This window comes from Anser brachyrhynchus (genome assembly GCF_964034855.1).
Source record: "Anser brachyrhynchus genome assembly, chromosome: 3".
NCBI classification, from domain to species: Eukaryota; Metazoa; Chordata; class Aves; order Anseriformes; family Anatidae; genus Anser; species Anser brachyrhynchus.
The window spans coordinates 125,337,204-125,354,046 of NC_137696.1; the positions used below are offsets into that span (position 1 = coordinate 125,337,204).

General features: G+C 53.7%; 2 protein-coding genes across 2 annotated transcripts in view; one reads left to right on the forward strand and one right to left on the reverse strand.

The window, feature by feature from the left end:
- LOC308191609 (uncharacterized protein) overlaps positions 1-16,843 on the forward strand; it is a 78,621-nt gene that overhangs the window by 29,708 nt on the left and 32,070 nt on the right. The gene's annotated exons all lie outside the window — the stretch shown is intronic.
- Positions 1,221-16,119, reverse strand: LOC308193648 (nuclear GTPase SLIP-GC-like). The gene is made up of 21 exons (XM_080588588.1): positions 16,046-16,119; positions 15,685-15,816; positions 15,415-15,482; positions 14,949-15,093; positions 14,025-14,105; positions 13,307-13,421; positions 12,392-12,614; positions 11,844-12,050; positions 11,308-11,526; positions 10,570-10,745; positions 10,376-10,394; positions 10,045-10,125; positions 9,587-9,692; positions 8,544-8,677; positions 7,905-8,069; positions 6,861-7,018; positions 4,953-5,085; positions 4,432-4,540; positions 3,235-3,371; positions 2,270-2,360; positions 1,221-1,790 (listed from the first exon to the last, which is right to left on the reverse strand). Exons 4-21 carry the CDS (start codon positions 14,974-14,976, stop codon positions 1,723-1,725), a joined length of 2,250 nt encoding a protein of 749 aa, XP_080444714.1. The 5' UTR covers positions 14,977-15,093; positions 15,415-15,482; positions 15,685-15,816; positions 16,046-16,119; the 3' UTR covers positions 1,221-1,722.

Below are 16,843 nucleotides of genomic sequence, written 5' to 3' on the forward strand. Positions count from 1 at the left end.
AAATTTCCCCCCTGCAAGGCGCAGCCTTCCTGCCGGCGGTGCCTGCGTTTTGATGGCTCACCAGCTGCTGTGACTCAGGGAATTGCTTCTCCTCGTCTTCATCCGTCTTTTGCCACGTCTGTGCCATGTGTAGCGTGTGTCAGCCCGTGTCATGGTTAGCAGTGACTGGGGAAGGGAATTGTCTGACACGATGAGGAGTGACGGCTCTAAACTCGGAGAGGGCAGGTTTAGGTGAGGCATTAGGAGGAAATCCTTTCCTTTTGCTGCCTGCCCCAAGGAGCTGGGGGTGCCCCATCCCTGGCAGTGCCCAAGGCCAGGCTGGATGGGGCTGGGGGCAGCCTGGGCTGGGGGCAGGGGTCGTGCCCATGGCAGGGGGTGGCACTGGGGGGGGGTTTAGGGTCCCTGCAAGCCCAAACCATTCTACAATCCTATGATTCTATGACTCTCATGGGAAGGGTTTCTTTTATTTCTGGTTGGAGTTTGGAGCCACCCCTGGTCCTTCCCTGGAGACCTCGGAGGAGATGAGGGCTCTGTCCTTCCTCTGAGCCCCCCGAGTGGTGGAAGAGCCACCTCTGCCTCCAGCCGAAGGAGCCCAGCTCTCCCTGCTGCTTCTCATAGAATCTCAGAATGGTTTGGGATGGAAGGGACCTCAAAGCCCCCCCAGTTCCAACCCCCTGCCACGGGCAGGGATGCCGCCCACCAGATCAGGTTGCCCAGGGCCTCGTCCAGCTGCCCAGGCCTCCTTGAACACCTCCAGGGATGGGGCATCCACGGCTTCTCCGGGCAGCCTGTGCCAGTGCTTCACCACCCCTCTGAGGGAAGAATTTCCTCCTAACCTCTCATCTAAATCTCCCCTCTTGTAATTTAAAACCATTCCCCCTCGTCCTGTCGTTATCTGATTGAGCAAAGAGTTGCTCTCCATCTTTTTTATGTCCCCTTCAGGTGCTGAAAGGCTGCAGCGAGGTCACCCCGGAGCCTTCTCTTCTCCAGGCTGAACAGCCCCGGCTCTCTCAGCTGTCTCCGTAGGAGAGCTGATGTAAAGCACGGTCCTCTCCCCATCCCCGGGGAGGGCAGCACCTTCAGTGCCTACATCTGGTGCAATTCCATAACCTCTGCTTTGCATCAGGTCGCTCCGCAGAGGGAAGCACTTCCCCAGCAGCTCTTTGGGGCTGGTTTTATCCAAGCACGGCTTTCGCGGGAGCACACTAAGTATACACAAGTCTGTTCTGAATATTTTTATTGTATTAGCAAAATATCAAAAGAGATATAAACCTTGTGGGTAAAATCGGGCTTTGTTTGGTGTGTAGGCACACTGGGTGACGGAGTGAAACACACGCACATATCTCCACATGCACGAAGGGTCTCAGAGGCATAGCAGCCTGTGAAACCTCAAGAACCCCGTCACAGACACAGGCACCGTGGTCCTGCTTCTCCCAGGAGAGCATCACTTCCATGGTCCGGGGTGCCACCACCACGAGGAGTCACAGCTGGAGCCCCCTCGGGTGGGGAACATGGCATGGCATGCAGGGGAAGGGGCACTGGGCATTGCCCGGGACTCTTACTTAAGCAGTACCATAAAATGCATACAAAATATCTCAGAAATGCTTTTATAAGAGGAAAAAATTCTCCAGAGGTGATTTCCCATGAAGCCACAGAGTAAAGAGAACAAGCCACCAACATGAATAATAAAACCACACTGTCGGAGACAATTCCCACAGCTCTCTAAGCGACTTTGGCTGATTGCAGGGCCTCGTGAATGTTGGTGATGGTGGAAAATTCACTCCGTAAGTCTGCAAAACAGAGGAGCCTGTTAGAGCCGGCTGGACATCTACCGCTCGGTCATGGGAAGCCTGCCCCTGCCTCTCCTGCTGTGGGGAATGGGGGAGATTCCCCCATGCAGCCGCCTGGGAATCCAGTGTACTCAGGTGGCATTTATTTATCCCCATCACCAAACACGTGCCCATACCAACGTTATTCGGTGGTTATGCACTTGGGGATTGAAGCACAGCAAGAGAAAGGCAACTCGCATGCGAGCTGCTGTGTGGAAAAGCCACAGCTGGGAAGTCCTGAGGCTTTGGCTGGGATGTGGGCACCCTGCTGGCCTGCAGCGTCTTCCTCTGATGCCCAAGGGAACACAAGGAAAGTTCCTCATGGCTGGGACTGCAGCCGTGGGCACCCTCATCACCCTGCCACCCACCCCATTGTACCTCCAAAAGGGGGGGGTGTGGGACCTGCACAAATAGCCCCAAACCCGTGCTTGCGGCCGTACCTGGCAGCTTGCCGTCCAGTTGGTCCCATGGGCAAAAGGCAAAGCTGAGAACGCTGGAAAAGTCCTCCTCCAGCTTCTTGGTGATCTGCTTCTGCAACCATCAGACAGCCAAGCACATGAGCAGGGGACAGGGCTGAAGCCCCTTGTCCCTCCCTGTGCATGTGGTGACCCCCGGACAGGGAAAGCACGGGGGCAGCCACCAGCCACCTTCATGCAGCCTATTCATTGCTGCTGGTGCTGGTGCACGAGAAGGAGAACACAGCTGGCAGCATGAGCCAACAGCTCAGAAATGGAGCATGGCTGCTCGGATAGATAGGGCTCGATATTTTTATAGGGGTTAAATATTTCCATACAGCTTTTCAGAGCAGAGCCTCTCCAGTAAAACAAAATGCACTGCCCTGAGCGCACCCAAACGGTGAAGCACAGAAGTGGGATGTGGGACAGGACTCTGCAGCTGATGAGTGCAGGATGCGACCCGGGCCATGGCCAAGGCAGAGAGCCACGAGAGCCTGCCAGGGCTGATGGGCTCCGGGGGGCAGAGGCAGCAGCTTTGAGCTCCTCGAAGCCCCTTAACCCAAATTGTGGTTATTGTGGGGGGAGGAGCAATGTGGCTACTGGTTACGGATGATAACTGCTAGCCCAGTTACAGGTCTGCAGGCAGACCCTCCAGTACAGGGCTCAGACCCACATCAGTGCCTTGAGATAAACTTGGTCCCTAGCGGTGATCTGCAATGGATAAATGATGTTAAACACGCCTCTGCGTGCTTCTGGAGGCTGGTCTGCTGCTGCTGCAAAAGCAACGCCAGCAGTGGCCTACAGCGTACGTGAGGTGAGGTGAGGTGAGAAATGCCTTCACGTTATCACACGTGTTCACAAGATCCTTTTTGGAACATTGTCCCCTACCCACAGGGCACTGACAATGACCGTAGGGAGGTCCCCAAGGAACAAGGAGGTGCCCAACCTACCTGCATGTCCTGGAGGTGCCCCCTCATGCTCTCCTCAGCTCTTTCAAACATTCCTCTCTCCACCTCTCTCATCACTCCGTTGCTAAGGATGGTTTGCATCCTCTGGTAGGCTTGTGATCCTCTTACCATGGCAGCCTCTGTGGCAAAGAGGTGACTGTCAATTTGGGATCCAGGCCGAGGACACACGTGGGGACAAGGGGCAGTACTTTGCTTTGGGAAAGGGACAAGGTCACCGCCAGAGTCTTCTACAGAGGGAGGCCAAGCTGCCTCTGCTTGTGCCGGGGAAGAAGCCCCTCCTGCTCCTCAGGATGCAGAAGCACCCGTGCAAATCAGCCCCGAGCTGCAGGAGGTGCTGCTGCCAGACCCCTGCTCTTTGGGGCAAGAAACGTTCACGCACGATTTCCATCTCCTGGCTCCCACAGAAAGGAGGACGCTGCCAACGACAGGACCGATTCGCATCACCGGCTTTTTGACTCCTGGCCCAAGCCCATTTTCCTGCACGTTTTGCAGGCACTAATTAAACAGGGATGTTCCCCAGTGCTGCAACACAAGCTCATTATTTTTCCTCTCAGTATTTTTTCCCCGTGCCCCACGAATGTTTCCAGAGGTCAGAGAAAGAGCGGCTGGCTGTGAGGAGAGCTCTGCACTGCTCTGTTGGGGTGGCCCATCCCCAGGACACCTTCCTGCTTTGGCCCAGCAGTGCATTTTCACAACTAACTAACCCAGTAATTAAGGTGTCTTCCTAAAACCAACGTGAGCGACTTCTGGATTTGGGGTTTTGAACTGTTTCACTTTCTGACTGTGCCACCTACTGATAGGAAAGGAAGGAAAAAACAGATTCAGCAGCTTATTGCTTTAGCATCCTTCGCTCTCCTTCCTTCAAAGGCAGTCAAATAAGAATGAATGACTGCTAGAAAATATCCATGATTTACAAAAAATAAAAATAAAAAAGTAGAAAATAGAGTAAATCAGGGAAGGAATTTTCTGTATTTGAGCATGATCTACTTTAGACTTCAGAAACCTCTGTGAGTTGATGACCACCTAACAGATAATCCTTTCGCCCCATAGATTTCTTCGCAGTCTTTCTACAGGTAGGTTGTAAGCCTGGGCCCTTCTTCTGAGCCCTTATTGGAGTTATTCTGTGAAAATCAAAACCTCCAGGGACAAAGATGAAAAAAACGAGGTGGCTGGTCTTACCTTCATAGTAGAGCAGCAGGTCATTTTGAATGGACAGTGCAAGGGACTGGTAGATTTCTGCTTTCCTCTGCAGGATGAATTTTTCAGCCTCACCGACGATGAAGTCTGTCTGCAGGAGTAAGTTCAAATGTTTGCCCACAGGTGCTTCAGTCATACAAACAAGCTAAGCTAACAATTTAATAATAAAAATCTCAGAATGATGATCTAAATATGAGTGTGTCGTTCAACAGATGACCGGGACAGTTGGTGCCAGTGGGCATCACCTTTCTGCTGTGCTCTGAATTAACACAGCAGACGGCTGACTGGGACATTTTATGCTAGCTCTCAAGAAAGCCTTCAGCCTCCTGAAGATCACGCTCACTAGAGACCACGTGGAACTGCTCATATGTCTCTTTCTCACCTCTCCAGGAGCTTGAGACAGAGCTAATCATCTCCCCAGGTCCCACAAAGGCCATGCTTTCCCCCTTTCCTTCTCCCATTGCTCATTCTTGCTCACAAAGCCCCCTTCAAGGTGAGCGTACCTCCTGATTAAGGAAATTGAGCTGGTTGTTGTCAGCCACCGGTTGCATCCCAGCTTCCTGCAGTTTCTGCTGCACGGCGTTTTTGAAAATGTCAAGGCAGATTTTCAGCGTGGAACGGGTGCTCATCTGGATCCTGTGGGGTGGTAAATTCATCGGGAAGGACAAAGACAAAGACGCATCCTCCCCACCCAGCAGGGCAGGACGTCCATCGAAGCCACAGACCCACAGGGAGGGACAAAGCAAACACAGCAGCACAGTTTCCATGCTCCCAGGAGCAGGAAACTGCCTTTGCCTTTAGCTAGTCCAGACTGATGATGTGGTTATTTCTTTGCAAAGGAGCAAATGCTGCACGCAATGGGTTTTCCCTTCCTAGACCTGATGATATAAATGCTACCCTCATCCACCTCGGCTGGAGGAAGCTCTCCTGGTCCTGCAGAAGCAGTCTGAGCTGCTCTCCTCCAGGACACAGTGCTGGGGATGAAGTTCAGGTCCCTCTTCAAGGCATCTGAAGTCAGCAGCAGCATGAGACAGGCCAAGGTTGTGGGGTGCCATGGCACGTCCCTGCTCCTCAAATCCACTGAACACGGGGGCAATCAGCAGCCACAGGAGGCACAATGTTGTCACATCAAGCAAGCAACTGAGTAAAAACTTGTCTTTCTTTCAGCTCTGTTTGCTGTTTTTTCACCTTCTGATGGCTCTGTTTTCTGACCCTGTTTGGTCTTTCCTTTTCTTGTCTGCTCTGCAAGCACCCAGCTGTGCTTCACACCTCGGCTACCTGCTGCTACGGGTGTGAGAGCACGCTGTGGTGCAAGGGTTTGCTGCCCGAGCTGCTGGGCATGGCGGGAGGAACTGCTGAACGTGATGCATAGAGGGGGTAGAAGCTGCTGGAGCTCAGAGAGCACATGAAGTTACACGTGTGGCTGAGGGGGACGGACAAACTCCTCTGGGGACCAAAAGGGAGCCTGAGGGACCCATTATGGAGCAAGTCCTGCAAGGTGGCTACGGCCAGGTACCCATATCTGTGACACCGTATGAGGACAAGGCATCATAGGAGAAGATATCAGAAATATTAAGTTTGGATACACATGTAGAAAAACTGGGATCTCTGGGGAAAAATGTAATTAGGGGTGAGTAATTTTTTGGGGAGGCAACTGGGGCAGAGAAAGGGATCGAGAGAGATGAGAGGAACAAGCAACGAAAAATGGGGAGAAAGGGAGAAAAAAATGATGCTGATCAAGGGTAAGCAAGGAGCAGCTCAGTGCACTTGTCCCGACACTACAGCCTGCCCTGCCTTCCTATTAAAGTGCCTCCCAGCTGCTCGCTGGGCAGCCACATCGTCCTCCTGTCCTTTTGTAAATACAGGTAGTTCGGCAGCAAACACCGGGCCGGACTGGCTGGGTCTGGCTGCTCACAATAAATCCACTTTTCTACAAAACAAGGGGAAGCAGAGAGTGGAGCCACGCGCCAGGGCTGCAGCTGGTGCCTGGGAAGGGACGGATCCAGCAGCAGTGTCTGAAGGGCGCCGTGCTTTGGGACAGCACGGCCAGGCGGGCTGGGATCAGACAAGGGGACGTCCTGGTAGCAAACTGCCTGGGAGGGCTGAAAAGGGATTAGTTCTAGGTGACAAAAGGACAACGAAAAGCAGAAAGCGACAGCCTTTTTCTGTAATCCTGAGGAATAATAAAAAAAAAAAACAAAACAGGGTTAAACTTTTGTCGCAGAGCATCGGGATTAGACATTTGGAGAGGTTTTGCAGTGCAAGGCTTTGAGAACAGGCTGCCTGGGGAGGTTAAAAGGTCCCAAAAGTGGAGGCAGGTAGGAAGCAGAGAGGAAAAAAAAAACAAAAAACAGCAGAAAGGAGCTGCTCAGCCCTCCCGCTGCACGCCCAGAGCCCTGCCTGCGCCTCACCTGAACGCCTCCCCGAAACTCAGGTCGATCTTCCTGTAGATGGGCTGCGCCAGGGCGTCGTTGACGTCTATCCTGAAGAAGGTCCGGGAGGCGTACACCCCCTTCTTCAGGCACACGGCCTTCAGGGTGCGGTGGTAGCCCCGGTGCCCGTGGCTGCGCTGCGGGACGGGAAGCGCAGGCCGTGAGGCACAGCAGCCAGCTCCGAGCCGCGCGCCCAGCTGATGAAACTTGCAGGGGAAGGGAGGGAAGGAGGGGATTTCCACCTAAATTTTGGAGGCTGGGGCTGCGTTGGGCCAAAGGTACCTCGAGGTTTTCGCAGCCTGCTGCTCGGCAGCCGGCCTGGCGGTGGAAGCAGGCCCCAGCTCGGCGTGCTGCCCCAGCAGGCTCCCCCGGGGCCACATCCACCAAGCTAAGGTGTCTGAAGCCATGCCTCTTGACAGATCTCACCCAAACATTTGCCCTCATCTTTCACCAAAAGCAGGACAACTATCCGGCCGGCCTTCCACCCCCTGGGAGTGAAGGCCGCATGCAGGCAGGAGCCGTGGAAGGAGCAGGATGGGGGTTTCCAGCACCCCTCTTATGTCCGGTTAGACCCACGCCATCTTCCCCACCGACCCCGAGGAGGCTCACCAGCCCAGCAGCGACTGCTGAGCCCTCCTTTCCAGGCAGCTCCTTCCTACCGACGTGGGTCAGAGGAGGGAATTCAGGTGGTTTTGCTTGGCTGGGAGGCAGCTGGCTGAGTCCCCACCCCAGGGACTTTTGCAATGTTTTATCTCATGTCTAAATTGGGCTTTCATCTGGAAGGGCATTTCCACGACTTCCCGGTCGCTGCCCGAGCTGCCAAGCTGCAGACTTGGGCTTCCCCTTTCCGGAGGCCAACCTTTGGCTACGCCACCCCAGAGCAATGCTGCAACAGGGCTCGTGTCCCCGCTCCTTGCACCCCCAAGGACCAGCATCCAAAGTGCATCGACGCGGTGCTTCTGTTCTTCTTTTCTTCCCAAACCAAATAGTTCTGGGATTGCAAAAACACTGCTTTACACCCACCTTGAGGAGATCGGAGATAGTTTTCTTATATGACTTCTTTGCTTCGTCTACGCCTTCTCTGAGTGGCTGTTCGATTGGTATAAAGCATTTCTTGATGTCATTCTCCAAGTCAGCGATCTTCTGCGTAATGAAATCCTTCAAGTAATTTTTTTTCTCAAGCTGAGACTGAAATCAATGGACAACGGGGGGGGGGGGGGGGGGGGAAATCACTGAAAACCTCGTGCTGGAAGCAACAGGGCCATAAATAACCCCGCCAGCTTCCCCACCCGCCCCAACCACTGCCACCAGTGCCGCCCAGTTCCCCGGCTGCTTTCCCCAGCGCAGGGTCACTGCTCAGGCAGACCTGCACCAGAACTGTCCCCTCTGCCCTGGGGACAGGAGGACAGCCCGGGGCTCTCCTTGCTGGGTAGGCTGCAGGACATGCGCTCAAACGGAGCAACTGCGGCTATTTCAGGCTGCGGTGCCTCGATGCATTTGTCAGCCCCCTGCGAGATGTTTTGCCTGCAGGTTGCATACGCGTCGTGCTGGAAACACATGATGTAAATTGCCTGCTCAAAGGAATAGAGCCTGTCGGCAGGCCTTGCTGCCTGCCCAACAAAGAATAAACAGCAATGCTCCCGAAAGCTGCTCTGGACAAACCTGAGCATGTTTGTTGGACGGGAGATTGCAGATTAGTGAGAAAATGACCAGAGCCTCTGTCGTGTAGTTCAGCAGCTTGTTCTTCTTCTGCTCGGTGTAAAACCTGCGGATGTACTCCCTCAGCTTCGGGACCTCTGCAAGGGGTGAAAGGCCGGGTTAGCAGGGGGGCAGACCTCCTGCAGGACACTCAGGACACCAGCACCAGGCCGGTGGTGGCCTCCTAGGAGGCTCCCAGGAGACCCTGACAGCCTGGGAGGGCTCTCAGGGCTCATTTCTGCAGCACCAGTTGCCTGGTCTGGGTCAGCACTGGTCCGTCTGGGCATAGGGTGGGGATGTAGGGGCACACACAGGGCCTCCAGGACTTGGGTTGGTCCCACAGAGCCATACAGGCACCTTGGGGACAGGAGGGAGCAAGAGAAGAAAAGCATGGCAAAGTATTTCTGCAGATGAGCAAAGGAGCAGATAAATGCACAGGCAGCACGGCTCAAGCTGTGGGGCTCGGCCTGGCTCCAGCAGTGGATCACAGTCCTGAGGGACTGGGAGAAGCCTCACATCGGGCTCAAAAGGTAAGGGAACAATGACAGGCCTGGCTGAGTGCACGAGAGGGGCACGCTTTCAAAGGAGGAGGAAACGGGAAAGAAAGCATCCATGCCAAAGCAGAAGGGTTTTAGCAAAAGTAACGCCAAAGACACTTCATGTGGCTCTAACGCAACTCCACGTTAAGTGCCACGCCGCAATGCAAGGCATTTGGCGCAGTAAAATCTCCATAACCAAACCTAAGAACGCTATAGATCGGCATGGCACGTACTGAATGATTCAGAAACTGGCCAAAAATCTCAATATTCTGCCTGCCATGAAGGGGGTGCATGGGGTGAGGTGATGCCAGGCTGGGATGAGGGGATCCTCTCCTGGCTCTGAACTATTTGATATCAATAATTTGAAGGGGGGGAGGAAGATGAAGGGAAATGCCCAAGGACCTCTCCAAACGCAGGACCTCTCCAAACCCATGCAGGCTCCCTGCATGCATAAAAGCCGACTGTCACCTGTTTCTTCCTTGCTGAGCGTCGTCCCCTGCCAGTACTCCCGGGCACTGACCGTGTACACGAGGTCAGGCTTGCACACGACCTCAGAGTCACTTGGAAGCTTTTTCTGAAACACACATACACTGAGTTTGTTTCTGCAGCATAATTTCATCTGGGCTCTTCTTCTTCACGAAGCAAATGCTGAATCGGGGGGCGTCCCCATCACCAAAGTCCTGCATTTCTTGCATATGCAGTGGAGAATTAAACTGGAGGTGATTAGGAAGACCAATTGGGCCCAAACACAGAGCAAAGGAAGGGTTTGTAGTAAGCAGAAGCTGCTAGGTGGTGACCAGACTTCAAGGACAATGTCTGTTAATAACCCACGATAAGAATGTTGTAATACAGACATGCATCAGACTTTAAAAGGAACAGGTTCATGACACAGGCACATTCTGTCCAGGCTCGCCAAGCAACTTTACCATGAGGGTTTTCTTCATCATTTGGCTCTTCTCTTGCTTCACAGTTTCGTTCCTTTCTAGGATGGCATCATGCTTATTTATCTACATTGGGGGAAAGAATAGGAATTATTACTGACATTTTCTGGCAATGCTAAATAGATCCCTGGTTTTTTAAGGCCAAAGGGACTGTCCAGGACAGTTTCTCCCTAATACAAGACAAAGAACTGCACAGAGTTTCTGGTTTCTGCATCAAGTCCATCAGTTCTGCTCAAGTGACACTGAATCACACGGGAACTTCTCCCATTTTCTTAAATGACCCGAAAGGGATGAAGAAGCTTAGGGCTATACTCACATGGTCTCTCTTTGTTTCCCTGAAAAGATAAAAAGAAGGCAGAAATTACACATTGGAATGATTTTAGCAGGATGTAGCTCCTGTAAGGAGAAGGGGAGGAGGACCACGCAGCGCCACGGCCAGCATCGCCCACCCAGCACCCCTGCACGGAGAGTGGGCTCCGGCAGCCCCTGGACCTCAGCTTGCTCCATTACTTTCCGTACTCCTCCGGATCCAGCTCGTCAGACTTTGTGACCACCAAGGAAAGGTCCCTGCACATCCCGCTCTGGAAAGCCTTCATGCCTTCGTTCAGCAGCATGTGATGGGTTTTTCCTCCCAGAATACGTTCAAAGGAGTTGACCACCCAAATGATAGAGCATTTGTTGATGTTCTGCAAGGGGTAGGAGGGGAAGAAGGGTCACAAAAAAGGATACGAAACATCAGCAGAGAGTAAATACAAGAGATGCTGAGCACTTTTAATTCTCATTAACTCTGGCTGAAGAGCTGGGATGTGCAATCTTTGTGCTTCCAGCCAGAGACCTCATCCTCCCATCATAAATCCCTACAACCCAGGACTGCAGCTGATGGGGGCTTGGTCTGGACACCAGTGCTTGCCCTAGTAGGGTGTCTGGTGACAGCATGGTACCAGGAGGAAGGAAGAAAAAGATGGGATCAGCACTTGCAGAGCCTCTTCTTGTAGCATGCTACCAGAAGAGAAACCCCGTTGGCCTTTGGTGCCATCTCCAAGCAGGGAACCGCACCATTTCTGAACTGGAAAATGCATTAGCTCAGGTGTGCAACGCTGAAATGCTGCTCTGGAAGGCTTCCCTGCTCCCCACAGCCCCACAGCAGCTCCCAGGTCTCTCCATCACTGCTACGAAGGGGACGGGAGCAGTCCTGGGCAGAGGGCAGTACCTGTTCCCTCCCGCCCCATGCCACAGCTTGCCGGTCACCTCTTTCCACATCTCGTCCCTTTTGGTGTTGAAATCGCCTGTCCCTGGGATATCCACGAAGACGACGCCTTCTGGAATCATTTGTGAATTCGGGACAGTCACTTCCACGTTTTTGATCAGGGGCCAGAGCCGCATTATGTCTTTTTCTTTGCTTGTTGTTGCTATTGGACTGCTCTGATTCCGGATATACGGACCCATTTTGTCCGAAAGGTCTTTAGCCTGGGACACAGCAAGGGAAAGAAGCAGTATCCCTCCTTAGCAAAGAACCTCAGAGACACCAGGAAACAGAACGATTTGCAGTGGCTGGTGGTGACACCCAAAGCCCCGTGCCCGAGGTGTGGGCACCAGGACACGAAGAGGGGTCCCAAGGTCACCATGAGTGGAACAACCCAAGAAGACCACGCTCTCCCCAACACGGTGAATCCAACAAACAAAAATGGGGAAGAGCTGTCACCTTCCACCATGGGCAGACAGCAGGAGGCCCCAGGAGACCCCTCCGTGATTCTGGGATTCTGTGAAATACAGGGGCTACTCACTGTTGTTTCCTTCAGGAGGATACATCTTGACAGGGGAATAGAGACGACGGGTTTCATCCTGCACAGCTCTTCGTAACTCTTAGTCTCAGCTTCTTTCCCGTAGATAGCAGAGATCTTCAAAGCAGCCTCGCTTCTCTCATCGTCGTCCTCGCTGTCTTCGTCCACGTCCATAAGCTCCACCAGACCCTTCAGCTCATCCCTCCACTCCTGTTGGGATCAGATGCACAGAAGAGGTCATGGCTGGGGTGCCTGGAAGGGAGGGGAGGGCCGGGGCCTGACAAGACCACCAGGGGACAACCAGCACACGGGGACAGCGGGGGGACAAGGCAGCAGGGAAGAAATTCCATTGCTTCCTCCCTCCTTGCACACCCAGCTCAGGGGGAACCGGGTCTGGTGCCCATCGCTTCTCTGGGGACACTTTGGCCATCGGGGTCACATCCCCTCCTGACCACGTTCTTCCAGAAGGCTGCACTCCCCTCTGGAGAAGCCTGCTAGGTCTCCTTTCCTTTCCCCCCCAAAATGGCAAAAAACAGAGATATTATCCATGCCTCGTCCGTGAGGAGGTGAATTTTGGCCTCGTGCTGTTTGCCGCGGCTTGTGTTGATCTGTACCACGCAGGATGTGCAGGCTTCGCTCCCGGACACCGGCAAGAAGAAATTTTTGTCTATGATGGCATTCAGCAACGTGCTTTTCCCTGCCCCGGTGCTGCCGAAGAGACCGATGTGAATGGGATCCAGCAAAATGTCTGGTTTCAAGCCCGTGAGGCGGTTCCTGAGGGCAGGGAGGGGGGAAAAAAAGGACAATTTAAATAACTCCCACAGGCCTGTGCTTTTCAAAAGGGTGAAATGAATACTTAGTCCTACAGGCTTTGAACTGGGATTTGTGAGATCCAGAATAAGCCCGAATAAGTCAGGTTCAGGGACAGGTCCCCAGCAGCAGGCTGGACATTGCATCAGCTCCAGCCTCACTGCGGCACCGCCTGGGTTTGCACCTTCTGATGAGCTTTTGATGATGGGATTTTTTTTTTTTTTTGATGGGATTTTATGATTTCAGCCCATCAGCAACGGGGCTCACCGCCCCTGGGGAGGATCTCCAGTGAGCCCTGCAAAGCCAGAACAGCCTGCACCCACGGCCTGCACACACACAAAATGTCCCTTTTGGACCAGGGAGGAGAGTGCCACCGAACCTGGACACCCCGGGACACCCCCACGGCTGTAGGGTCCTCCTGGGCTGCCCAGGAGCACGACACCCGCTGCGTTCACCAGCTGAGGGAACAAACCTCTGAAATGGAGTTATCCCGCAGTCAGCAAGGTTCCCAAATACTCTAAAATATCTGAAATATCTGCTTCGCCAGACGTTTCCGCTGGCTTCGGAGTCCTTCTGTGTGCCGACAGCTCTGGGCCGCCCCTTCCCAGGCAAGAACCGGGAGATGCCCCCTGGGGAACAAACGCCAGGCAACTCACATGAGGTACTGGATCCCATTCCTTGTCTCGGGCAGCCTGTGTTCAGGGAGGAATTGCAACAGCTTCCTGGAGGACTCCTCCAGAGCGGCCTTTAGTTCGTTTTGCAGCTTTTTACCTGCAGGGAGGGTCAGAGGTGAGAGCGGCCCCGGCGGAGCTCCCTAGGGAGACATCCCGAGCCCCGAGCCGCTTCCATGCTCACAGGACTTCAGAGCCTCTTGCTCCTGCGAGAAACAAAGTTGTGTTTTTGCAATAGGAGGTGTTTTGGCAGTGGAAAATTCCACTGACCTTGCATATTCAAAAGGGATTGTGCGGCACAGCAGTGGGGAGTGTGTGAAGCAGATGAGGGGAAGGTCCCCCTGTCCCAAAATAAGGGGGATAGCTAAGAAGAACAGGATGAGCAGTACGAAATCCGTAAAAACAAAAATCACGGGCCCTCTAGTCATGAGAGAAGAAGGAAAAATAAAAGGAAAAGGAGAAATTAATGGTTGGTCAAATAAAAATCGTACATGTATGGTATAGGAGGGCATCGAGTAGATTGTGAACCTGCAGTACTCAGGCAGTGAGGAAACGGGAGAAATCAGGTGTCGGGTAATAGGGACTATAAGGTTATGACAAACTTTTACTGCATGTTTCTGCTTGCAGGAAGCCTGCCATTAATCGCGAATAAAATAGCTTCACAGAAGATCCCGTCTGAGAAAATGATTGAGATTTTTCTCACACTTTCCGTCCTCAGGATTCCGGTCTCTCTTGTACTTTTTCTTTTTCCTGGGAGTCTCCTCCAGTGAGCCATCGCTGCCACCTTGTCAGAGGGAAGGGGATTTCTGGTTAGTGCGCCTGCCTTCTCACCCCTCTCCGGGGGCGTTGTAAGCTGGGGATCATTCCTGACAGCACTGGGAGAGCCTCCCTTTAACACCCCCATCTATCAGCCGCTCCTGTTAAATGAACAGCTCATGAGCTGAGGGGGAGCGGGGCTCCCCTCACCGAGCCTGAGTCACCTGCCTCCCAATTTGCACAGGAAGCTGCGTGAGATAGACAAAACCTCCCTTTTTTGCCCCACCTTGCATTGAATCCCCCTTCTTACATCACCCACGGAAGACGCCATCACAACCCGCACCATAAGTTCTCCTTGAGGGGGAATCGAAACCACAAAAGGCTTGAACCAGATTTTTGGACAATCCAAAAAAAAAAAAAAGGGAAAAAAAAAAGAGTGGGGTGGAACTAGAATCAGAGAATCCTGGAATGGTTTGGGTTGGAAGGGACCTCAAAGCCCATCTAATTCTGACCCCTGCTATGGGCACGACCCCTGCCCCCAGCCCAGGCTGCCCCCAGCCCCATCCAGCCTGGCCTTGGGCACTGCCGGGGATGGGGCACCCCCAGCTCCTCGGGGCAGCCTGCGCCAGGGAGGGATTTCTTCCTAATATCTAACCTAAACCTGCGTTCTTTTAGCTTAAAGCCGCCCCCCACCTTGTTGTGTCCCTCCCCAGCTCTCCCGCAGCCCCCCCATGCCGCTGGGAGGTCCCATCTCGGAGGAGATGCTGAGCGAGTATCCAGGCCCCTTCTCCACCGGGTGCACCTCGGAGGGTGCAGCACTGCGGCACTTGGGACTCCCTCCCGGTGCTGTTCGTGGTGACACCGAGCTCACCGTGTGCTATGGGTCCTTCTTCTGCCATTGGGATGGAGAAATGCCGAGCCGGGACGAGCTCGGGCAGGCAGCAGGGTGCTGTCGTGGGGCGGATGCACGCAGGTGGCGGCCCCAAGAAGAGGGACAGAAGCACTGCAAGGACCTCCTGAGGGAGAGAGGGGAGCACAGTCACCGTCTGCATTGCCTTGGCTTGAGACGCCGCCGCCGCTGCCTCCCGCGGGTTCAGAGCAGGACTTTGGGAGGTTTTTAGGTTTCTGGCTTCTTCACAGGACACCACGGCTTAGCCTTAAGGCGTCCTCGGGAGCGGGCTCAGCCCCATGCTCTGGGTGGGCACACGATGAACGTGAGGGTGGCAGGAGACAGAAACTTGCCAGGGACGCCGAGGTTGATAAGACAGACAGCCTTGAGAGCAGATGTAGAAATTATTTTGAGCAGATGCCACCCGGCACCCCGTGTCCGTACGTACCTGCCCCACGTGTGCTGCTGGCCACGGCAGTCCTGGAGAAAACAAGCAACTATCGCTGCAAACCTGGGCTGCAAGAAAAAAATAGTTTCTAGGATTATCCTTGCTCTTTTATACCATGTATCTTTTTTTTTTTCCTTTTTTGGTAATTTTTATTAGCATTTTTTTTTCACCTGAAAACACGTCATGTAGAACAGCTGTATACTACAAGGAAATGATCGTGCAGAGTAAATCATCAAACAATTTGCATGGAAAACAGAAAGCAGCACCCACCTTTTATGCCTCCAAACGGGAGACACCTACACAGCACAATCTTGGACGAACGTGTGAATGCTGAGGTTATGGTTTTGTTGATTTGCTTTTCCAAGAACACAGAGGTTTTCAGGTTGAGTCAGGTTAGAGCTACTACAAGAAAACCAAGTCCAGCAATTTGTAACAGAGGTGCTGAGAGACTGAAATATTTTTCCTGGAAAGAAACCTTTCCCCAGATTTCTGTCAGTAGGTATAAGGTGATATTAATTAATCAGGTTATTAGCAGAGAATACATTATTGAGACATCAGAAGAAGTCTATCACAAAAGCAGATGAAATATATATAAGATTATAAAATCTTCGTTTCAGAGTCGAAGGCTTACCAGGAACACCCCTCCAGCAGCAGAAACGAAACTCAGGTTTCGAAACCCAGGGCAGCTCCAAACTCCTCCTGCAGGGCAGGGGCCAGCCCCGTCACTTGAGTCATTTAAGTCCTCAGCTGCTTCCTCCTCGCACTCTCGCAGTCTATAAATGCCGGCCACTCTGCCGAGGGCTTTGTTCAGGTCTCGGCCACCCGTCGGGGAGCCACACCGCGCTCCTCGGGACGCGGGGCTGGCACCCACCCGTCTCTGGGGCTGGTGAAACTCCAGCAATCGGGGAGCCTCAGGGGAAAGCACCAGAACCAGGTGCAGGAGCCACCGTGCCTTCTCTCCCCAGGAAAGGGACATGTGTCCATGTCCCTGTCCCCTGGTGCCCGTGGGGACCAGCAGTGACACCCGTGTGCCCCTGCAGCAGCTCAGCCGCTGCCTCGCTGGTGCACCGCCTGCTCGAGAACCAGAATAAACACAAAATTCACAGTTCTGTGGCCAGTTCTTGGCCACAACGCCTGCCCGGGGTCGAGGGAAGCTGAAACAAGCAGGACCCAGAGGCCAAGGACCACCCTGTGCCAGCCGATGGCGCCGAAAGTCAAAGCTCATCTGCCCAGAAATGCGCTCTCATCGCCCAGCAAGAGCAACCCCAGAGATGTCACGCGACATCACTGGTGTCCCTTGTCCCCTGCCTTGCACCCCAGCTGGCACCAGCCCAGGCCGTGCAGTGGGCTCCAGTCCCCGTGCCCAGCCCTGACCCGGGACACGGAGCCCCTTCTCCGGTCCCCAGGGCTGGGCACCTCCGCTGCACGC

Bases quoted from the DNA above. Each gene is read 5' to 3' on its own strand.
- LOC308193648 (XM_080588588.1), bottom strand. From the start codon at position 14,976: ATGGCAGAAGAAGGACCCATAGCACACG. The intron at 12,051-12,391 runs GCATGGATAATA...TGATCCCAACAG, and splicing joins TTCACCTCCTCACGGACGAG to GAGTGGAGGGATGAGCTGAA. The intron at 7,019-7,904 runs GTGGGTGTAAAG...CCCGTCCCGCAG, and splicing joins CTATCTCCGATCTCCTCAAG to CGCAGCCACGGGCACCGGGG.